The 25379-nt window shown below is 43.6% G+C and overlaps 1 protein-coding gene across 3 annotated transcripts in view; it reads right to left on the bottom strand.

The window, feature by feature from the left end:
- Positions 1-25379, bottom strand: part of LOC139391584 (RNA-binding motif, single-stranded-interacting protein 3-like) — a 345137-nt gene that overhangs the window by 21437 nt on the left and 298321 nt on the right. For all 3 annotated transcript variants that reach the window (XM_071138960.1, XM_071138959.1, XM_071138961.1), the window contains 3 exons: positions 12125-12168; positions 6943-7039; positions 4410-4460 (listed from right to left, as the gene is read on the bottom strand). In XM_071138960.1, the coding sequence (XP_070995061.1) occupies positions 4410-4460; positions 6943-7039; positions 12125-12168 (192 nt within the window). The remainder of the gene's footprint in view (positions 1-4409; positions 4461-6942; positions 7040-12124; positions 12169-25379) is intronic.

A 25379-nucleotide genomic window follows, 5' to 3' on the forward strand; every position in this document is an offset into this window, starting at 1 on the left:
TGCCTCCCGTTCTGCTAGCTAACGTTCAATCGCTGGGAAATAAATGGGAAGAACTGAAAGCACATATATGGGACCAACGGGACATTAAAAACGGTAATAATCTTGTGTTTCACCGAGTTGTGGCTGAATGACGACATTAAGAACATACAGCTGGCGGGTTATACACTAACGGCAGGACAGAACAGCATCATCTGGTAAGGCACATTTGTAAACAATAGCTGGTGCACAATATCTAAGGAAGTCACAGGATTTTGCTCGCCTGAGTTAGAGTATCTCATGATAAGCTGTAGACCACACTATCTACCTAGAGAGTTTATCATCTGTATTTTTCGTAGCCGTCTACATACCACCACAGATCGAGGCTGGTACTAAAACCGCACTCAATGAGCTGTATTCCGCCATAAGCAAACAGGAAAACGCTCATCCAGAGGCAGTGCTCCTAGTGGCCGGGGACTTTAATGCAGGGAAACTTAAATCAGTTTACCTCATTTCTATCAGCATGTTAAATGTGCAACCAGAGGGGAAAAAAATTCTAGACCACCTTTACTTCACACACAGACGCGTACAAAGCTCTCCCTCGCCCTCCATTTGGCAAATCTGACCATAACTCCATAACTCTATCCGACTGATTCCTACTAACAAACACAAATTAAAGCAGGAAGCACCAGTGACTCGGTCTATAAAGAAGTGTTCAGATGAAGCAGATGCTAAACTACAGGACTGTTTTACTAGCACATACTGGAATATGTTCCGGGATTCTTCCGATGGCATTGAGGAGTACACCACATCAGTCACTGGCTTTATCAATAAGTGCATTGAGGACGTCGTCCCCATAGTGACTGTACGTACATACCACAACCAGAAGCTATGGATTACAGGCAACATTCGCACTGAGCTAAAGGGTAGAGCTGCCGCTTTCAAGGAGCGGGACTCTAACCTGGAAGCGTATAAGAAATCCTGCTATGCCCTCCGATGAACCGTCAAACAGGATAAAGCGTCAATACAGGACTAAGATCGAATCGTACTACACCGGCTCCAACGCTCGTTGGGATGTGGCAGGGCTTGCAAACTATTACATACTACAAAGGGAAGTACAGCCGAGAGCTGCCCAGTGACACGAGCCTACCAGACGAGCTAAATAACTTATTCTAAGTAGCACTGAAACATGCATGAGAGCATCAGCTGTTCCGGACGACTGTGTGATCATGCTCTCTGCAGCCAATGTGAGTAAGACCTTTAAACAGGTCAACATTCACAAGGCCGCTGAGCATGTGCTGACCAACTAGAAAGTGTCTTCACTGACATTTTCAAACTCTCCCTGTCTGAGTCTGTAATACCTACATGTTTCAAGCAGACCACCATTGCCCCTGTGCCAAAGAACACTAAGGTAACCTGCCTAAATGACTACTGACCCGTAGCACTCACATCTGTAGCCATGAAATGCTTTGAAATGCTGGTCATGGCTCACATCAACACCATTATTCCAGAAACCCTAGACCCCCACCAATTTGCATACCGCACCAACAGATCCACAGATGATGCAATCACTATTGCACTCCACACTGCTCTGTCCCACCTGGACAAAAGGTACATCTATGTGAAAATACTATTCATTGACTACAGCTCAGTGTTCAACACCGTAGGGCCCTCAAAGCTCATCACTAAGCTAAGGACCCTGGGACTAAACACCTCCCTCTGCAACTGGATCCTGGACTTCCCGACGCGCCACCCCCAAGTGGTAAGGGTAGGTAACAACACATCCGCCACACTGATCCCCCACACAGGGGCCCCTCAGGGGTGTGTGCTCAGTCCCCTCCTGTACTCCCTGTTCACTCATGACTGCATGGCCAGGCACAACTCCAACACCATCATTAAGTTTGCTGATGACACAACAGTGGTAGCCCTGATCACCGACAACAATGAGACAGCCTATAGGGAGGAGGTCAGACAACCTCTCACTCAACATGATTAAGATGATGGAGATGATGTGGACTACAGGAAAAGGAGGACCGAGCACGCCCCCATTCTCATCGAAAGGGCTGTAGTGGAGTAGGTTTAGAGCTTCATGGTCCTTGGCGTCCACATCACCAACAAATTAACATGGTCCAAGCACACCAAGACAGCCGTGAAGAGGGCACGACAAAACCTATTCCCTCTCAAGAGACTGAAAAGATTTGGCATGGGTTCTCAGATCCTCAAAAGGTTTTACAGCTGCACCATCGAGAGCATCCTGACGGGTTGCATCACTGCCTGGTATGGCAACTACATAATTACATCAACACCGGTGCCCCCCGCACATTGACACATTGACTCTGTACCGATACCCCCTGTATATAGCCCCGCTATTGTTATTTACTGCTGCTCTTTAATTATTTGTATTCTTATCTCTTACTTTTTTAGGAATTTTCCTAAAACTGCATTGTTTTTTAAGAGCTTGTAAGTGAGCATTTCACTGTAAGGTCTACTACACCTGTTGTATTCGGCACCCTAGTGACCTTTAAAATTTGATTTGACTTGAATATCCCTAGTCTGTCACACCCTGATCCGTTTCACCTGTCTTTGTGCTTGTCTCCACCCGCCTCCAGGTGTCGCCCATCTTCCCCATTATCCCCTGTGTATTTATACCTGTGTTCTCTGTTTGTCTGTTGCCAGTTTGTTTTGTTTATGAAACCTACCAGCATTTGTTCCCCTGCTCCTGTCTGTTTCTTGCTCCTGTTTCCTAGTCCTTCTTGGTTTTGACTCTTCTGCCTGCCCTGACCCTGCCTGCCGTTCTGGACCCTATGCACCCTACCCGCTCTGGATTACTGACCCCTGCCTGCCTTTAACCTGCCGTTTGCCTGCCCCTGTATTAGAAATAAACTTTTATTTCCCCGACATTGTCTGCATCTGGGTCATACCCGAAACCTGATATACTCTCTGCAAAACACAAGGCTGCATTTTCAGTCCCTCACATTAGTGCAATATTGATAACATGGCAATAGCCTAACACATCACAATGACACCCGTATAAAAAGCTACATACTGCAGTAAAGCTCAGGGCCAGGATGGGAGATTGGATGCAACAGCAGCAGAACCATTAGGAGCTCTGAAAGCATCAGCTCTCATGAACAACTCATACAGGCTGCTCTAATGCACGAAACCAACTAATTGCCTCTTGCCTAAACAAGAGACTAAGTTGTCCTAAGTGGGAATCAGTCGGTTGCAATAAAGTATGTGCTATTATAATGTTATTATTAGCTACTCTGTGTGAAAAATGCATGAAACCAAATGAATGAAACAAAAACAACTATATACACTAGTAGTTAGGTATAATTGAGGTTGTATTCTAGCTAGAATGGTTGAGTTTGAGATCTGCTGAACTTGTGGATGATAAACATTTACGGGTTAATATGACATGAAACGCCGGTCCTGTGTAGCTCAGTTGGTAGAACATGGCATTTGCAATGGCAGAATAGTTGGCTTGATTCCCAGGACCACCCACATGTAAAATGTATGCACACATGACTGTAAGTCACGTTGGATAAAAGGGTCTGCTAAATGGCATATATTATTATTATAGCATTTTTTCGGAATTTAGCAGATGCTCTTAACCAGAGCGACTTACAGTAGTGAGTACATACATCTTTGTACTGGCCCCTCGTGGGAATCGAAACCCACAACCCTGGCATTGCAACACCAGAGCCACATGGGACCTATTAGTAATGTAGGATTAATATAACATGAAACGCTGACTGATATAATTAGTATTGCAGTACTATTGCAGAATTGAGTGCTGGTGGCCTGGTGTGTTGCAGAGAAAGATTGAGCAGAGATAGATTGAGCAGGCTAGCTGGTGTTCTGCTTTGCTAGTTAAATTCTGCTGAGTCACACTACAGTCCACCAAGACCCATAAACTCTTGTGTGTTCCCAACCAGAAACACATGTCTGAACACCTAAGAAAGAGCGAATGAACATCCAAGTGGTTATCACGATGGAACGACCAACTTTCTCATACATCGTTTCCGGTGATTCAAGACAGTAGCGGAGGAATCATTTAGCTATCAGCGATACAATTCGGTTCGGTGCTCGAGTCTGTGGGTGAGTTCCGGTGGTGGTCTGAAAGTGGACTTGCCACAGGAGGAGTTTGAAGATGGAGCATCTACTTTACCAATTCCAATGCTGCCTGATATTAGCTCTAAACACATAGAAAGTGCCTTGGGGGTTGCAACATTCTGAAAGAGTCATAACATTCTGTCCAAAGCGCTCGTAACTCTTCTGGTGAGTTAACCGAATGGCACTGTGAATTTACCGCAAGTGAAAGTAGACATCAGGCATCTGTCGACCTCTAACCCAAAAGGTCAAAGGTCCACGTGGGACTGCTAGAGCACACACAGTAAATCACATGACAGAGAGAATGGAATTGCACTTACTGTAGGTTGCATAACGTATTGTTGATGAGGCATCCATGACGTACTCTGGACCTATGAGGGAGACATCAAATGAAACGTCATTATTGACTTAAGGTTACCCATGCCACCTCTTTTCCCTTACAATCAACAGTGTGCAATAACTTGTTTTCTATTGTCACGCTATTTCTCTGCATGCTTGTGCCCTGTCCTTTCCCACTGTTACTTCCGTGCCTGGGAAGTGTGGGCGTGTTGAGGTAAGACGAAGCTAACGAGCCTCGGGCCAGTTGAAAACACACAGGCCTTGAATTTGCAGAATTAGGCACAGCGTGTCACGCCACAGGACAAGATGGCTCAACCCAGCTTGAGTCGACAGTGGCAATCCGAATATCGAGGGACAAGAACCCACAAACTAACCCTGAAACAGAAAAAGACCTACTGCTCTATTGGACTGAGTGGGCCATTCAGTTCAACAGAATTCCTGCTGTCGCCCGTGAGAGAAGCCACAGTTGAAGAAATGGACCATTTAGATTTGCTGGTGAGGAGTATTAGACAGCTAGTGACACACACGCGCACACGCACGCACACACACACACACACACACACACACACACACACACACACACACACACACACACACACACACACACACACACACACACACACACACACACACACACACACACACACACACACACACACACACACACACACACACACACACACACGTCTGCCCATTGATCCTTGGGGAAATGATTGGACTCAACAAAGACAAACAGATGCTAATCTTCCATAAGAACGCCAATCCTCTGAGCTCGTTAAAGCCCATGATTTGGGGCTTGCCTAAACAAGTGAGGGGTTTTTATTGTATAGCACAGAGCCATGATTGTTTGTTTCCTCCTCACAATGTTTGTTCTCGAGACAACAGGAAGAAAAAAAGAGAGATGAGACAAAGCTTTGTTCCCTAATCGTCCATCTTTAGAATATTTCCACGTGACATCAACAAGATTAAACCTGCGTGTGCTTTTAAATGCTTTGACTTGAGATTGATTTTTGTAAAAACATTTTTTAACTAATTATTATTATGGATGCATTAGTAGCAGCAGTGATGACTTAATAAGAAGCAGGTACATTGTGTGACTGACTATGTTGTCCAGTGGTCTAGTCTGAGGATGTCTGTCTACCTCTGGCAGACCGCATGGCTAGACCAGGAAGTGGATGGATTGTCCACTGTCATGTGACAAAGTAATCCGGATGTTTTCCCAGCGTACACAGTCCAAAGACAGACAGTCCAAAGAAAAACTGTTTACAATGGGCATTTGGCGAATTAGCCATCGTTTTAGTTTGTTTGTTATTTCCAGTAAATAAATACAATTGTAAAATACACAATTCAATAAACAATAAATGATCTGCATCTGAGCAGATTATATGTAATAGTAGCCAATAAAAAAAGTGCAAAAGGCTTCATATTTTCTACCACAAAGAACTGAAATAATATAATTTTGGCCACAAGTGATTCCTTTGTCTCATACCGTATGCTTTGCTTCCTGCCTGCTCTACTCTTTGTACTTGAGCAGAAGATGGAGGACTCACCTTGCCTGTAGCTGCCTGGCTGAAGGGCAATATTATCAGGAAGTGGTCGTGGCCAATATTGAAACTGTGAGGATTAATATTCCTCAAAAGCCAGGCCATTGTTTTTGATAAATCAATTTGGGAAGCCTTCGGAACGCGGATTAGCGCAGCGCTCCAGCCCACTTCTCACCCCAGCACTGGACCTGAGTTTTAATCAGACATTTCTGAAAGGCGGACAAGCCAACCTTCACCAACCAACCCCCTTCCCTCTCTCTTTCCTTCTCCGTCTTTATCTCTCTCTCTCTCTCTCCCTATCGCTCTCTCTCCAGTGCTCTCGCTTTCTTGCTCTCTCACTCTCTCATTCCATCTCTCTCACTCTCTCGTTCCATCTCTCTCTCTCCCTGTCGCTCTCCCTCTTTCTGCATTCTAATCAGCCTCAATGATAAACAGCGAGAGCTCTCGGGGGAAAGTGGAGGTGAACTGAACAGTGTCTCTTCCCTTCTGCTTGTTGCAGTCAAACATCTGGAGGTGCTTGAAATTGTGCGTGTTTAGAAATGGAAACGCTCTGTTTCACATGGTTCCAGGGATCAACTGGGATGCAAAGTGTGGAATTCAGTTAGCATGAAAAAGGGATGTAAAATTACTATGAAAGGTATGACAGCTTGAAAAAGCTTGAAAAGCACAACAGGGTCAGGACAGCGAGGGAGAAACTGTTTGTTTTTTCCCAACACTCTAATTCCTAACGGGCGTTGCTTTTCTCTTGTCCCCCCCCTCAGTGTATTTCCTGCTCATTTTTCGGTCGAGACTTTCCGTCTGTTGTGTTTTCATCCCAGCGTTGTTGGCAAACCAATGAGGAAAGCTTCAAAGTTACGAATCTCCGAGAGCCTCTTGCTGTTTTCCAGCCCCACAGCTTGCCCATCTCCCAGCCAGTCCCCAGCCGCCCCACGGTTATCTCCCTCTGGGTACACTCCAGTACACCACTCACCTGATATGTGGAGACGGGGGAAGCAGCGATGAAGGGCGTGATGGACGTCTGTGCGATCATGCGGTTGGTGGCGATACTGTAAGGCGAGGTGTAGAACCTGAGGAGGAGAGAGGAAACAGAGCAGGTGAAAGGGAGGTCAGACCCTGGGTACTGGATGACACTATAGATCTCCATGCATTACAACTGTTTGCATTGAAATATCGGGATGATCATGGTTATTAAGTGCCTATTAAGGTTTAATTAAAATGATAGGTTAGGGAACTACTGTTTCCAAAAGTTGATTTGGAATTAACATTCATTTATAGACACCAATATGTGAGGACATTTTTGTGTGTTTCCGCCTTAGGCTTTTTATGTACTAACCTCTAATTGAACCATATGAACTCTTTTCCACACATATTCCTCGAGCCAGTCCATCTCCACATAAGGACTGGAATGAACCCATACAACAGATAACACTCTCTCTACTAAAATGCCTTTTATGTCCATTGATCCATGCACACCAATAAACACACCCACATAGTCGTCTATGGTCAGCCTTTGAGGGCCGTACAGACAGAGCTTCCTACATGTGGGTATAGCTCTTCATTGTCTTGTTTCATCCTTTTGCCTGCTCAAATCAAACACCACGCAATATATTGTGTTTCGTGGGGGCGCATAAAAGTTTCACGAAGTGTCTTATGGCTTCTCGATTGAAAAGTCTGGTTTTATCAGGTCAAAAATGGAGCTTTGTCGTCGCATAAAAAATGTGTGTCTGTGTTTTCTCCCCGAGCAATAAGGCTATACCATGTTGGCTGGCTTAGACTGATGGCTGACTTCAATCCACAGTGTTTGGGAAAACTCAATGCATTTAAAGAAGGCTATTCCAAAGTGTTGAGTTTGGCTCTTGGGGAAAGAGCTGGCGGGCTACTTTAACATCCCTGGGTGTCATTTTTATCCCCTCGCTGGTTAAGTGCAATGTTATACCACTCCTCTGTTGGTAGAGTGTGGTGCTTGCAACGCCAGAATATGGGGTTTGATTCATGGGACCAAGTACCCTTATGTAAAATGTAAGTCACTTTGGATAAAGGTGTTTGCTAAATGGCATATATTACAATTATATATTATGATTCAACTATCATGTTTGGGCTTTGTACAAAGGCTACATATACAGTACCAGTCAAAAGTTTGGACACACCTACTCATTCAAGGGTTTTTCTTTAGTTTTACTATTCTTCACATTGTAGAATAATAGTGAAGACATCAAAACTATGAAAAAACACATATGGAATCAGTTAATAACCAAAAAAGTATTACAAACAAATATATATATTTTAGATTCTTCAAAGTAGCCACCCTTTGCCTTGATGACAGCTTTGCCCACTCTTTGCATTCTCTCAACCAGCTTCATGAGGAATGCTTTTCCAACAGACTTGAAGGAATTCCCACATATGCTAAGCACTGGTTGGCTGCTTTTCCTTCACTCTGCAGTCCAACTAATCCCAAACCATCTCAATTAGGTTGAGGTCGGGTGATTGTGGAGGCCAGGTCATCTGATGCAGCACCATCACTCTCCTTCTTGGTCAAATAGCTCTTACACAGCCTGGAGGTGTGATTTGGGTCATTGTTGGGTTGAAAAACAAATGATAGTCCCACTAAGCGCAAACCAGTAGGGATGGCGTATCGCTGCAGAATGCTGTGGTAGCCATGCTGGATAAGTGCGCCTTGAATTCTAAATAAATCACAGACAGTGTCACCATCAAAGCACCCCCACATCATCACACCTCCTCCTCCATGCTTCACGGGAACTGCACATATGGAGATCATACGTTCACCTATTCTGCGTCTCACAAAGACACAGCAGTTGGAACCAAAAAAGGACAGATTTCCACCGGTCTAATGTCCATTGCTCATGTTTTTTTGGCCCAAACAAGTCTCTTCTTCTTAATGGTGTACTTTAGTAGTGGTTTCTTTGCGGCAATTCAACTATTCACCTAATTCACACAATCCTATCTGAACAGTTGATGTTGAGAAGTGTCTGTTACTTGAACTCCGTGAAGCATTTATTTGGGCTGCAATATGAGGTGCAATTAACTCTAATGAACTTATCCTCTGCAGCAGAGGTAACTCTGGGACCTTCCTTTCCTGTGGCGGTCCTCATGAGAGCCAGTTTTATCATAGCGCTTGATGATTTTTGCGACTGCACTTGAAGAAACTTTCAAAGTTCTTGAAATGTTCCGGATTGACCTTCATGTCTTAAAGTAATGATGGACTATTGCTTCTCTTTGCTTATTTGAGCTGTTCTTGCCATAATTTTTATTTGACCAAATAGGGCCAACTTCTGTAAACCACCCCTACCATGTCCCAACACAACTGATTGGCTCAAACACATTAAGAAGGAAAGAAATTCCACAAATTAACTTTTAACAAGGCACACCTGTTAATTGAAATGCATTCCAGGTGACTGCCTCATGAAGCTGGTTGAGAGAATGCCATTAGTATGCAAAGCTTTCAAGGCAAAGGGTGGCTAATTTGAAGAATCTCAAATATAATATATATTGTGATTTGTTGAATACTTTTTTGGTTACTACATGATTCCATATGTATTATTTCAGAATTTTGATGTCTTCATTATTATTTTACAATGTAGAAAAAAAAAAAATAATAAAGAAAAACCCTGGAATGAGTAGCTGTGTCCAAACTTTTGACTGGTACTGTAATTATAAAATTGAAAAGCCTTACTTACAGTATCTGTACTGCTATCTTCAACACTATTCCTGAATTAATTTTATGCGTCGAAATCTTGGATTAAAATGACTGACAATGACTTGAACTAGAGGTGGAATAAAAAAACATGACCTCACGAAACAATGTTGGTGTGTTGTTTCTCCAGCTGTTAACATTTGTCTGAAAATGCCAAGGAAATACAGGCTTTAAAAGGCCCAGTGCAGACAAACACTTTTCCTGTGCTTCAGCCACACCCTTTGCTGACAGGTGTATAAAATTGAGCACACCGCCATTCAATCTCCATAGACAAACATTATATAGGTGGCACCGTCATAGGATTCCACCTATCCAACAAGTCAGTTCGTCAAATTTCTGCCCTGCTAGGGCTTCCCCGGTCAACTGTAAGTGCTGCTATTGTGAAGTGGAAAGGTCTAGGAGCAACAACTGCTCTGCAAAGTGGTAGGCCACAAAAGCTCACAGAACGGGACTGCCGAGTGCTGAAGCATGTAGCGCGTAAAAAAATAATCTGTCCTCGGTTGCAACTCCCACTACCAAGTTCCAAACTGCCTCTGGAAGCAACGTCAGCACAATAACTGTTTGTCTGGAGCTTCATGAAATGGGTTTCCATGGCCGAGCTTGCCGCCATTGGACTCTGGAGCAGTGGAAAAGCGGTCTCTGGAGTGATGAATCACGCTTCACCGTCTGGCAGTCTGACAGACGAATCTGGGTTTGGCGGATGACAAGAGAACGCTACCTGCCCCAATGCATAGTGCCAACTGTAAAGTGGAGGAGGAATAATGGTATATATAATAGTGGTGGAGGAGGAATAATGCTCTGGGGTTGTTTTTCATGGTTCGGGCTAGGCCCCTTAGTTTCGGTGAAGGGAAATCTTAACGCTACAGCATACAATGACATTCTAGACGATTGTGTGCATCCAACTTTTTGGGCAACAGTTTGGGGAAGGTCCTTTCCTGTTTCAGCATGACAATGCCCTTATGCGCAAAGCAAGGTCCATACAGAAATGTTTTGTCAAAATCCTTGTGGAAGAACTTGACTGGCATGCACAGAGCCCTAACCTCAACCCCATCAAACACCTTTGGGATGAATTGGAACGCCGACTGCGAGCCAGGCCCAATCGCTTAACATCAGTGCCCGACCTCACTAACGCTCGTGGCTGAATGGAAGCATGTCCCAACAGCAATGTTCCAACATCTAGTGGAAAGCCTTCACAGATGTGGCTGTTATAGCAGAAAAGGGGGACCAACTACATATTAATGAACCATGATTTTGGAATGTGATGTTCGACGAGCGGGTGTTCACATACTTTTGGTTATTATTAGCGGCTTGTGTCTTTTTTGATATCAAGGAGTATTTTCACTTTCTCTGGTCATAGGTGTAACAACATTAATTGGTGCATGAGGCAGAAATAACACAGTGTGACTTGAGTTTCGCCATCAGCTGGAAGACTGTGTCCCCATTTCTCAGCGGAGGGAGGGAGAGCAGAGGGAGGGTGAGTCGGGTGAGAGGCAGCCTCACCGCTGATCCCTCCTTCCCTCAGACTGACCATCAGATGCAGGCCACCAGTCCAGTAAGAAAAAATAAGCAAATGATTGTGCTCACTCAGCTGTGCCTCACAAGTAACACAACAAATGATCTATTACCAGTGTGATCATATACCAACATTGGCAGGGCAATATGCAGTGATAATGTATTGGGCCTATAGCCTACTGCACAAACCTTATTGCTTCAGAACTGTTTTTAATTGGTTAATGTGGCATAGACTTATGTTATTCAAGTCATGTCACAAAAAAAACTGAGCGGTAGATCTCGGCTTGCATTATGACTCGGGAAAGTGATCTCGACTCAGACAAGGTTGGTGACCACTGACATAGAACTATTGTCACTGACTAGTCTTGAAGTCTTGAAGTAATCTCAACATACTGCAATCATACATTATATTCTCTATCTACACACCACTCTTGCATATCTACTAAATGGTCACTGTGCTATTCTCCATGTTTCCTCTAACTTAAACGTTGATGTCGGGCCTCATAATTACAGCGTACCGTTACGGTTCTAAAATGGCCAGTGCTCTATCTAATGAGATGCTATTCATTCACCCAGTCTTATTCCAGGGTCATTGAGATAAGTGCTTCAGGAAGCAGGGAGTGAGGGAGAAGCTTCCTGTCACAGACTGAGGCCACATTGAGATAGGACGGAACTCAAGGCTCTCCTCCCCTTCCTGTTACAGCACACAGCGAAAAATAGAACACTTTGTTAGGCCATTCATTTCCATGGCACCCCTTAGTACACCGACACGGAAGGCACGCATACACACACAATCAGAGTCACAGACAAAGGGACAGGAACACACGCAGGCAACCAGGCATGAAAGCATGCAGGCACGCACGGACAAACACCTGAGACCTATCACCACTACATCTCTTAAAGATTCTTTAAATAGATTGACTCTTACCCATTCTGCATAGCAGCAGGATCATATGTTAACTGCATACCAGTCTGCAACACAAGAGAGACGAGACATATCACAGGTTAATCATTGAATTTCAAATTCAAGTCAGCATAATGAACAGGTTTTGAGAGATAGGAAACAGAAAGGGATTTCGATACACTTTATGCATGTGGGACAATGATCGATGCAAGCCTTTTAGAGACAGAGAGGTGGAGACAGAGAGACAGAAGAGAGGAATGACGGTGAGTGTAAGCATGAAAGTGTGTGAGGTCCTTGTATTTCTTCCTCTTTCTCACCCTCTCTCGTTTCGTTCCCATCGCTCTCTTTTCTCTCCCTCTCTCCCTGCAACCTGTCATCTGCATTCCTGAAGCCTCTCTCCCAGAGGAGGCCTAATCCCATTTCTTTTAACTGGAACCTGCTGACGACAGCAGATTTCATCAGCACGCTTTCCAGCTCTCTCCCTGTCCCCATCTCTCTCGCTCTCTCTCTCATTCCCCCCCCCCCCCCCCCCCCTCTCTCTTCCCCTCTCTGTCTTTCTCTTCCTACCTCTTTCTCTCCATACCTCTTACTCCCTCATTCCTTCAGGAGGGTTGTGTGAGCTAAAAGGCAGGAATGACCCTCAGGAACTAGGGGGGGGGGGGGGGGGGATCAGTGTACATGGACATCACCCACGTGAGTGAGGGAGGGAGAAACAGAGATCCAAAATGAACACAACACCGGATGCATAAGCCCTTAGTGACACGGCCACTGCGGATGTGTGCGGTATTAGTATAATATACAGTAGGCCTGTGTGTGGTCATTCATGTGAGTGTGTTTGAGTGTGAGTATGAGTGTTGGCATTTGAGAGATGTTTGTATGGGGGGGTCTGCATTTGATAGTATGCATGTGCACATATATACAGTTAAAGTCGGAAGTTCACATACACCTTAGCCAAATACATTTAAACTCAGTTTTCCATAATTCCAGACATTGAGTAAAAATTCCCTGTCATAGGTCAGTTAGGACTTAATTTTAAGAACATGAAATGTCAGAATAATAGTAGAGATAATGATTTATTTCAGCTTTTATTTCTTTCATCACATTCCCAATGTGTCAGAAGTTTACATACACTCAATTAGTACTAGGTAGCATTGCCTTTAAATTGTTTAACTTGGGTCAAATGTTTCGGGTAGCCTTTCACAAGCTTCCCACAACAAGTTGGGTGAATTTTGGCCTATTCTTCCTGACAGAGCTGCTGTAACTGAGTCAGGTTTGTAGGCCTACTTGCTCGCACATGCTTTTCAGTTCTGCCCACAAATGTTCTATAGGATTGAGGTCAGGGCTTTGTGATGGCCACTCCAATACCTTGATGTTGTTGTCCTTAAGCTATTTTGCCACAACTTTGGAAGTATGCTTGGGGTTATTGTCTATTTGGAAGACCCACATAGCCTGGTTCCTCTCTAGGTTTCTTCCTAGGTTTTGGCCTTTCTAGGGAGTTTTTCCTAGCCACCGTGCTTCTACACCTGCATTGCTTGCTGTTTGGGGTTTTAGGCTGGGTTTCTGTACAGCACTTTGAGATATCAGCTGATGTACGAAGGGCTATATAAATACATTTGATTTGACCCATTTGCGACCGAGCTTTAACTTCCTGACTGATGTCTTGAGATGTTGCTTCAATATATCCACATACTTTCCCTCCTCAAGATGCCATCTAGTTTGTGAAGTGCACCAGTCCCTCCTGAAGCAAAGCACCTCCACAACATGATGCTGCCACCCCCGTGCTTCACGGTTGGGATGGTGTTCTTCGGCTTGCAAACCTCCCCCTTTTTCCTTCAAACATAACGATGGTCATTATGGCCAAACAGTTCTATTTGTGTTTCATCAGACCAGGGGACATTTCTCCAAAAAGTACAATATTTGTCTCCATATGCAGTTGCAAACCGTAGTTTGGCTTTTTTATGACCGTTTTGGAGCAGGGGCTTCTTCCTTGCTGAGCAGCCTTTCAGGTTATGTCAATATAGGACTCGTTTTACTGTGGATATAGATACTTTTGTACCTGTTTCCTCCAGCATCTTCACAAGGTCCTTTGCAGTTGTTTTTATTTTATTTGCACTTTTCGCACCAAAGTACGTTCATCTCTAGGAGACAGAACGCATCTCCATCCTGAGCGGTATGACGGCTGCATGGTCCCATGGTGTTTATACTTGCGTACTATTGTTTGTACAGATGAAAGTGGTACCTTCAGGCATTTGGAAATGGCTCCCAAGGATGAACCGGACTTGTGGAGGTCTACAATTGTTTTTCTGAGGTCTTGGCTGATTTTTTTAGATTTTCCCATGATGTGAAGCAAAGAGGTACTGAGTTAGAAGATAAGCCTTGAAATACAGCTCCAAATCAAATCAAAGTGTATTTGTCACGTGCGCCGAATACAACAGGTGTCGACCTTACAGTGAAATGCTTACTTACAGGCCCTAACCAATAGTGCAAAAAAGGTATTAGGTGAACAATAGGTAAGTAAAGAAATAAAACAACAGTAAAAAGACAGGCTATATACAGTAGCGAGGCTATAAAAGTAGCCTAACAGAAGCTTCTAAAGCCATGACATAATTTTCTGGAATTTTCCAAGCTGTTTAAAGGCACGGTCAACTTAGTGCATGTAAACTTCTGACCCACTGGAATTGTGATACAGTGAATTATAAGTGAAATAATCTATCTGATAACAATTGCTAGAAAAATTACTTGTGTCATGCTCAAAGTAGATGTCCTAACCGACTTGCCAAAACTATAGTTTGTTAACAATACATTTGTGGAGTGGTTGAAAAATGGGTTTTAATGACTCCAACCTAAGTGTATGTAAACGTCCGACTTCAACTGTATTTACAGAACCAGTCAAAAGTTTGGACACACCTCCAGGGTTTTCTTTATTTTTACTATTTTCTACATTGTAGATTACAGCCTCGAGTCTTCTTGGGTATGACGCTACAACCTTGGCACACCTATATTTGGAGAGTTCCTCCCATTCTTCCCAGTTCCTCCCATTCTCTGCAGATCCTCTCAAGCTCTGTTAGATTGAATGGGGAGCGTCACTGCACAGCTATTTTCAGGTCTCTCCAGAGATGTTAGATCGGGTTCAAGTCCGGGCTTTGGCTGGACCACTCAAAGACATTCAGAGACTTGTCCCGAAGCCACTCCGACATTGTCTTGGCTGTTTGCTTAGGGTCGTTGTCCTGTTGGAAGGTGAACCTTCACCCCAGTCTGGGGTCCTGAGCATTCAGGAGCAGGTTTTCATCAAGGATCTCTCAGTACTTTGTTCCGTTCATCTTTCCCTTGATCCTGACTAGTCTCCCAGTCCTTGCCGCTGAAAAACATCCTCACAGCATGATACTGCCACCACCATGCTTCACTGTAGGGATGGTGCAAGATTTCCTGTAGACGTGATGCTTGGCGTTCAGGCCAAAGAGTTCAATCTTGGTTTCAACAGAACAGAGAATCTTGTTTCTCAAGGTCTGAGAGTCTTTAGGTGCTTTTGACAAACTTCTAGTGGGCTGTCATGTGCCTTTTTACTGAGGAGCGTCTTCTGTCTGGCCACTCTACCATAAAGGCCAGATTGGTGGAGTGCTGCAGAGATGGTTGTCCTTCTGGAAGGTGTTTTCATCTTCACAGAGGAACTCTGGAGCTCTGTCAGAGTGACCATCGGTGTCACACCCTGACCATAGTTTGCTTTGTATGTTTCTATGTTTTGGTTGGTCAGGGTGTGAGCTGGGTGGGCATTCTATGTTACATGTCTAGTTTGTCTAGTTCTATGTTTGGCCTGATATGGTTCTCAATCAGAGGCAGGTGTTCGTCATTGTCTCTGATTGGGAACCATATTTAGGTAGCCTGTTTGGTGTTGGGTTTTGTGGGTGATTGTCCTTAGTGTCTTGATGTCCTTGTTCTGTGTTAGTTTACACAAGTATAGGCTGTTTCGGTTTTCGTTACGTTTATTGTTTTGTAGTGTTTGTATTTAGATTCGTGTTTGCTTCAGTTTAATAAACATGGATCGCAATCTACACGCCGCATTTTGGTCCGACTCTCCTTCACATACAGAAAACCGTGACAATCGGGTTCTTGGTCACCTCACTGACCAAGGCCCTTCTCGACCTCATGGCTTAGTTTCTGTGGGACATTATATAAACAGGTGTGTGCCTGTTTATATAATGATGTCCAACCAATTGAATTTACCACAGGTAGACTCCAATCAAGTTGTAGAAACAACTCAAGGATGATAAATGGAAACAGGATGCATTTCGAGTCTCATAGCAAAAGGTCTGAATACTTATGTAAATTAGATATGTTTTTATTTTTAATACATTTGCTAAAATGTCTAAAAACCTGTTTTTGCTTTGTCATTATGGGATATTGTGTGTAGATTAATGAGGAAATACAATTATTTTATCAATTTTAGAATAAGGCTGTAACGTAACAAAATGTGGAAAAGGTAAAGGGGTTTGAATACTTTACAAATGCACTGTGTATACAGTATACATACGCTGGACAAAAATGTAAACGCAACATGCAACAATTTCAATGATTTCTACTGAGTTAAAGTTCATATAAGAAAATCATTCAATTTAAATAAATGTATTAAGCGCTAATCTATGGATTTCACATGATTGGTCAAAGGCGCAGTCATGGGTGGGATTGGGAGTGCATAAGCCCACCTACTGGGGAGTCAGGCCCAGCCAATCAGAATGAGTATTTCCCCACAAAAGGGCTTTATTACAGGAATAAATACTCCTGCTATCCGTGTGGCTGGTCTCAGATGATCCCACAGGTAAAGAAGCCAGATGTTGAGGTCCTGGGCTGGTGTGGTTACACATGGTCTACGGTTGTGAGGCCAGTTGGATGTACTGGCAAATTCTCTAATACAATGTTGGAGGCGGCTTATGGTAGAGAAATTAACATTAAATTATCTGACATTCCTGCAGTTAGCATGCCAATTGCACGCTTCCTCAAAACTTGAGACATCTGTGGCATTGTGACAGAACTGCACATTTTAGAGTGGCCTTTTATTGTCCCCAGCACAATGTGCACCTGTGTAATGATCATGCTGTTTAATGAGCTTCTTGATATGCCACACCTGACAAGTAGATAGATTATATTGGCAAAGGACAAATGCTTACTAACAGGGTTATAAACAAATTTGAGAGAATTAAGCTTTAATTTCAGCTCATGAAACATGGGACCAACACTTTACATGTTGTGTTTATATTTTTGTTCAGTATATGTGCCTGTATGTTCCACTGACAGGGAGTCTGTGTACTGGTATGTGTCTGAGTTAGGGTTGAATATTTTCCCAGTATTTTACAAATGTTCCATCCTGAGAATAAATCATTTTTCTCCCGGGTAACCCAGTATTTCCCGCCAAAACCGGAAGTGTCATTCAAAGCATTATAAAGCGTATAAATAGGCTTATGTCTGGATTAGAGGTTGACCGATTATGATTTTTCAACGCCGATACCGATACCGATTATTGGAGGACCAAAAAAAGGCGATAACGATTAATCGGACAATTTTTTTAAATGTATTTGTAATAATGACAATTACAACAATACTGAAAGAACACTTATTTTAACTTAATATAATACATCAATAAAAATCCATTTAGCCTCAAATAAACATGTTCAATTTGGTTTAAAAAAATGAAAAAACAAAGTGTTAGAGAAGTAAAAGTGCAATATGTGCCATGTAAAAAAGCTAACGTTTGAGTTCCTTGCTCAGAACATGAGACTTCAATATTCCAAGGTAAGAGGTTTTAGGTTGTAGTTATTATAGGAATTATAGGACTAATTCTCTCTATACCATTTGTATTTCATATACCTTGACTATTGGATGTTCTTATAGGCACTTTAGTATTGCCAGTGTAACAGTTTAGCTTCCGTCCCTCTCCTCGCCCCTACATGGGCTCGAACCAGGAACACATCGACAACAACCACCCTCGAAGCAGCGTTACCCATCGCTCCACAAAAGCCGCAGCCCTTGCAGAGCAAGGGGAACAACTACTCCAAGTCTCAGAGCGAGTGACGTTTGAAACGCTGTTAGCGCGCACCCCGCTAACTAGCTAGCCATTTCACATCGGTTACACCAGCCATTAGGCTGATAGGCTTGCGAAGAGCTGCTGTCACGAAAGCGCCGTTTGAATGAATGCTTACGAGCCTGCTGCTGCCTACACCGCTCAGTCAGACTGCTCTATCAAATCATAGACTTAATTATAACATAATAACACACAGAAATACAAGCCTTTGGTCATTAATATGGTCGAATCCGGAAACTATAATTTCGAAAATAAAATGTTTATTATTTCAGTGAAATACAGAACCGTTCGGTATTTTATCTAACGGGTGGCATCTAAATATTCTTGTTACATTGCACAACTTTCAATGTTATGTCATAATTACGTAAAATTCTGGCAAATTAGTTCGCAATGAGCCAGGCAGGTGGTTAGAGCGTTGGACTAGTTAACTGTAAGGTTGCAAGATTGGATCCCCCGAGCTGACAAGGTGAAAATCTGTCTTTCTGCCCCTGAACAAGGCAGTTAACCCACTGTTCTTAACTGACTTGCCTAGTTAAATAAAAGGTACAAAAAAAAAAAAATATTTTTTAAATTGGCAAAATCGGCGCCCAAAAATACCGATTTCCGATTGTTATGAAAACTTGAAATCGGCCCTAATTAATCGGCCATTCGACCTCTAGTCTGGATTTGATTAGAGCTTTGATAAAAAATGTAAGCCTGGTGCTACTGGAGCCTACATTAAATACATTTTATGAGCCCTACATTTAAGACATTTAACGTGCGCAAGCCCAAAAAAGACCAAATGATTGCGCCATTATCCAATACATACAGTATATGATAGGCTCCTACTGCACATTAAACATGACAACAAAACATTAGATAGAACATAAGATAGATGTAGCTAGTTATATGCTCTATTGGGTAAATGAACGAAACTAGCACTCGTAGACTAATCTATTTGAGTGTAAACTGTATTACCGTACGGTATTGTATTATACTGTACTATTTGGACTGGAAGTACACACATTGTTCACACCATGATAAAGCAGGGAGAGAACATGCTGAATTCCATACTGAGACGGCTGTCTTGTCCCCACCCTGAGCGTTGATAATTCATCACGCAGAGGCCGCAGAGAAGCCAGATTTAGACATTGCATATAATTTAACAGTTCCATTTCACACCATGCTGTTCATATACATCATTTATTGTAATTTAAGGGTTTCTGGCAGTTTTTCATCCTGGGAAAAGAGAGTGGTTTTGGGTGGTAAATCCCAGTAAATCTTGGTTCCCGCTGTGTGTGAATGAGTCTGTCTCTGTCTGCATGTCCAAGTCTATGTGTCTGCATCTGTCTGCATGCCCAGGTCTATGTGTCTGCATCTGTGCATGTGCTTCAGTGTGTCTATGTGTTTATATTTGTGGGCCATCACAAAGTATTCACACCCCTTGACTTTTCCCACATTTTGTTGTGTTACAGACTGAATTTAAAAACAGAGATGTTGTATCACTGGCCTACACACAACACCCCATAATGTCAAATTGGAATTCTGTTTTTAGAATCAAGTATTCTACTCTTTTGTTATGGCAAGCCTAAAAAAAGCTTCAGGAGAAGTCACATACCACGTTGCATGGACTCACTCTGTGTGCAATAATAGTGAGTAACATGATTTTTTTGAATGACTACCTCATCTCTGTACCTCAAACATGAAATAATCTGTAAGGTCCCTCAGTAGAGCAGTGCATTTCAAACACAGATTCAACCACAACAACCAGGAAGGGCACCTATTGGTACAGTGCCTTGCGAAAGTATTCGGCCCCCTTGAACTTTGCGACCTTTTGCCACATTTCAGGCTTCAAACATAAAGATACAAAACTGTATTTTTTTGTGAATAATCAACAACAAGTGGGACACAATCATGAAGTGGAACGACATTTATTGGATATTTCAAACTTTTTTAACAAATCAAAAACTGAAAAATTGGGCGTGCAAAATTATTCAGCCCCTTTACTTTCAGTGCAGCAAACTCTCTCCAGAAGTTCAGTGAGGATCTCTGAATGATCCAATGTTGACCTAAATGACTAATGATGATAAATACAATCCACCTGTGTGTAATCAAGTCTCCGTATAAATGCACCTGCACTGTGATAGTCTCAGAGGTCCGTTAAAAGCGCAGAGAGCATCATGAAGAACAAGGAACACACCAGGCAGGTCCGAGATACTGTTGTGAAGAAGTTTAAAGCCGGATTTGGATACAAAAAGATTTCCCAAGCTTTAAACATCCCAAGGAGCACTGTGCAAGCGATAATATTGAAATGGAAGGAGTATCAGACCACTGCAAATCTACCAAGACCTGGCCGTCCCTCTAAACTTTCAGCTCATACAAGGAGAAGACTGATCAGAGATGCAGCCAAGAGGCCCATGATCACTCTGGATGAACTGCAGAGATCTACAGCTGAGGTGGGAGACTCTGTCCATAGGACAACAATCAGTCGTATATTGCACAAATCTGGCCTTTATGGATGAGTGGCAAGAAGAAAGCCATTTCTTAAAGATATGCATAAAAAGTGTTGTTTAAAGTTTGCCACAAGCCACCTGTGAGACACACCAAACATGTGGAAGAAGGTGCTCTGGTCAGATGAAACCAAAATTGAACTTTTTGGCAACAATGCAAAACGTTATGTTTGGCGTAAAAGCAACACAGCTCATCACCCTGAACACACCATCCCCACTGTCAAACATGGTGGTGGCAGCATCATGGTTTGGGCCTGCTTTTCTTCAGCAGGGACAGGGAAGATGGTTAAAATTGATGGGAAGAAGGATGGAGCAAAATACAGGACCATTCTGGAAGAAAACCTGATGGAGTCTGCAAAAGACCTGAGACTGGGACGGAGATTTGTCTTCCAACAAGACAATGATCCAAAACATAAAGCAAAATCTACAATGGAATGGTTCAAAAATAAACATATCCAGGTGTTAGAATGGCCAAGTCAAAGTCCAGACCTGAATCCAATCGAGAATCTGTGGAAAGAACTGAAAACTGCTGTTCACAAATGCTCTCCATCCAACCTCACTGAGCTCGAGCTGTTTTGCAAGGAGGAATGGGAAAAAATTTCAGTCTCTCGATGTGCAAAACTGATAGAGACATACCCCAAGCGACTTACAGCTGTAATCGCAGCAAAAGGTGGTGCTAGAAAGTATTAACTTAAGGGGGCTGAATAATTTTGCACGCCCAATTTTTCAGTTTTTGATTTGTTAAAAAAGTTTGAAATATCCAATAAATGTCGTTCCACTTCATGACTGTGTCCCACTTGTTGTTGATTCTTCACAAAAAATACAGTTTTATATCTTTATGTTTGAAGCCTGAAATGTGGCAAAAGGTCGCAAAGTTCAAGGGGGCCGAATACTTTCGCAAGGCACTGTAGATGGGTAAAAAGAAGAAGAAATGAACTTTATGTCCTGAATACAAAGCGTTATTGCTTGGAGCAAATACAACACATCACTGACTACAACTCTTCATATTTTCAAGCATAGTTGTGGATGTTATGGATATGCTTGTGAAGGGCAAGGACTAGGGAGTTTTTTTTGTAGGATAAAAATAAACGGAACAGAGCTAAGAACAGGCAAAATCCTAGAGGAAAACCTGGCTCAGCCTGCTTTTCCAACAGACACTGGGAGACAAATTCACCTTTCAGCAGGACAAGAACCTAAAAGACAAGGCCAAATATACACTGGAGCTGCTTACCAAGACGACATTGAATGTTCCTGAGTGGCCTAGTTACAGTTTAGACTTAAATCCGCTTGAAAATCTATGGCCAGACTTGAAAATGGCTGTCAAGCTATGATCAACAGCCAACTTGACAGAGCTTGAAGAATTTTATAAAGAATAATGTGCAAATATTGTACAATCCAGGTGTGCAAAGCTCTTCGAGACTTACCCAGAAAGACCCACAGCTGTAATCGCTGCCAAAAAGGTGTTTGAAACATGTAATGACTTAGGGGTTGTGATACCTTATGTAAATTAGATATTGCTGTATTTCATCTCAATACATTTGCAAAACTTTCTAAAAACATGTTTTCACTTTGTCATTACAGGATATCGTGTGTAAACGGGTGAGAGAAAGAACAACAACATATATTTAATCCATTCTGAATTCAGGCTGTAACACAACAAAATGTGGATTAAGTCAAAGGGCATGAATACTTTCTGAAGGCCCTGTACGTGATAATGGCCATCCCAGACATGGCCAGCTGTCTGGTGAGGCTGATAAGTCCCATGCGTGGTGCCCTTACTTCCATGTGTTAATGAATTCCACACCATGGCTGCCTGGCTCACACAGACAGTCCCCCATAAGGGTCGGCTGCATCGCCATGACTGATTACGCATGCTGTTGGCGTGTCCGGTACAAAGAGAGAGAGAGCAAGGGAATGTGTGTGTAAAGAAAAAGAACGTGAGATGAAGAGGAGAGAGAGAAAAAAAAGTGTATGTGAAAAAAAAATATGTGTCTGAGTACGTGTGGGAAAGACAAATAAATGTACGAGAGAAAATTTGAGTATGTGAGAAAGAGAGTATGTGAGGGAGAGAAAGTGAGAGTGTCTTGGAGAGGAAGTTGGAGCATGTGAGGGAGAGAAAGTGACAGTATGTGTTTTGGAGAGGAAGTTGGAGCATGTGAGGGAGAGAAAGTGACAGTACGTGAGGGAGAGAAAGTGACAGTACGTGAGGGAGAGAAAGTGAGAGTACGTGAGGGAGAGAAAGTGACAGTACGTGAGGGAGAGAAAGTGACAGTATGTGTTTTGGAGAGGAAGTTGGAGCATGTGAGGGAGAGAAAGTGACCGTGCGTGAGGGAGAGAAAGTGACAGTACGTGAGGGAGTGAAAGTGACAGTGCGTGAGGGAGAGAAAGTGACAATACGTGAGGGATAGAAAGGGACAGTACGTGAGGAGACAGTACGTGAGGGAGTGAAAGTGACAGTACGTGAGGGAGAGAAAGTGACAGTACGTGAGGGAGAGAAAGTGACAGTACGTGAGGGAGTGAAAGTGACAGTGCGTGAGGGAGAGAAAGTGACAATACGTGAGGGAGAGAAAGGGACAGTACGTGAGGAGACAGTACGTGAGGGAGTTAAAGTGACAGTACGTGAGGGAGAGAAAGTGACAGTACGTGAGGGAAAGAAAGTGACAGTACGTGAGGGAGTGAAAGTGACAGTGCGTGAGGGAGAGAAAGTGACAGTACGTGAGGGAGTGAAAGTGACAGTGCGTGAGGGAGAGAAAGTGACAATACGTGAGGGAGAGAAAGTGACAGTACGTGAGGGAGAGAAAGTCGGCCCCTCTGGCAGCTGGAAGGACACCTGTACTGGACTTGGTGTCCGGCTGTAGGTCACACAGACACAAATACACACATACACGCACACACAGACACACCCTCTCTCCCAAAAACATCCGTCAGGAGGCTTCCTTTCACACAGGGGAGAACTGGGTTGTTTTGCCATTAACACTTTCCCCAAAGAGAAAGCACTTGAGCTAGTGTGATGTTGTGAGACTGTGTGTGTGTGTGTGTGTGTGTGTTAACGATTTATGGTGTGTGCGTATGAGTGTATGTTGTGTGTGCCCGTGTCCGTGAGAGCATGCGTGACTCAGACGAAGTACGTGTGCTTGAACCCAGGTGACTTTGCGTGTGTGTTTTGCATGTGTGTGTAAGACCCCATCGTTCGTAAGGTGTAACGCATGTTTGAGAGAGTGTTTGCATGCCTCATAGTCACTTAGAATAAACCTCCATTTGACTTCTGACCCCTTTTCAACGACTGACTAATCACTCTACAATGTGGTTGCTTGCTGCACTAAAGATGCTCTACTAGACCCCTGGTGTGTTCTGGGAGTTTGGCTGACTTCAAAAGCGGTTCAATGGAGAATGTAGCAAACGGCGTGCTCCGGCCGGCCCTCTTCGTCTGGCCACAGAACGGGAGGCCCCTGGTGAAGGATTGGAGAGTGTCTGATAAACAGACTCACATATGAAACCGACCTCCCAGCGCTGGCTGTGCTGCTGATCAATGACTGTGGGGGGCCTCGTTGACACGCACGCACGCACACACACACACACACACACACACACACACACACACGAACAAACGTGCGCGCACACACATGAACGAACACACAAAGGCCCCAACAACACCAGCACTTAAGCCTCCACCAGCCACTCACTCATGTCCTTAACCAGAGTAATGGGAAGCAAGGAGGGAGGGAGGGAGGGAGAGAGGGAGGGATGCAAGACTCTTCCTAGCTGTTGAGCCTGAGGCCATGGGAGGGCCTTTTTACGGAGATAAAAACACGAACCATGTTGTTAATCTGCACGCGAGACGTAGTTGGGCGAGAGGCGAGACTTTTAATCTAAGGAGGGCAGCAGATTTCATCAGCACGCTGTGTGGGGAGGAGAGGGGAGATGAGAGAGAGCCAGTGTTTTGGTGTATTCCGTCTACTCTCGTGATGTTGCCTCTCTTCTTTTCTCCTTTCTTCTCTCTTCCTCTTTCCAGATGCTGCACACACACACACACACACACACCCCTCTCACCTCGCGTCAAGTGTAGCCAGCTAACCCTGTCAGTGTGTGAGGCTCTGTAGCAACATGGTGTTAGGGCAAACAGGCCTCACTGGGCTCGGCGTTTGGTCTGCTGAGTCTGTGATGGACACGCACACTAGCACACACACAGTATATTACACACAACCATTACACACACAACCAACAAAGCAGACAAACTGGAGGGTATGCTGTCTCTTGAAAGACACATCTCCACAGAGAGCCTATATCTTGTTCTTTCCTTTCTACCTTGCAGCTTCAGCACAACTGTCAGCCCCTGCAAGTTCATATTCTCCGTAGTGCGTAGACCCGCATGAAAAAGCCTCCGACTGCCCTTCCCGTTGCAGGTTGCTACTGCGGAATATGTTAGGTATCCAATTTCTAGGCCCAAACTACTATGAACCATGGGTGGAGCACCTATATGTTCGGCAGTCTTGGGAGGGCACTCATTCAACCTTGAAATGCAATTTATATTTCAACTCTTATTTTGAAGGTTTGAATCAATACTTAAAGTGCTTTTTTCAACCTTTTTTCACTGCCAGCGCCAACCTTAAACATGGGAGACAGACGGTCATGTTTTACATGGACCTAAATTACCCCTTATTAAGACTTCCATTACCTCAGTGGTTAAATGCCTGCCTTTGAGCCAAACGTCTTTCCA

The sequence above is a fragment of the Oncorhynchus clarkii genome, chromosome 32 (assembly GCF_045791955.1).
Source record: "Oncorhynchus clarkii lewisi isolate Uvic-CL-2024 chromosome 32, UVic_Ocla_1.0, whole genome shotgun sequence".
In the NCBI taxonomy this organism is placed as follows: Eukaryota; Metazoa; Chordata; class Actinopteri; order Salmoniformes; family Salmonidae; genus Oncorhynchus; species Oncorhynchus clarkii.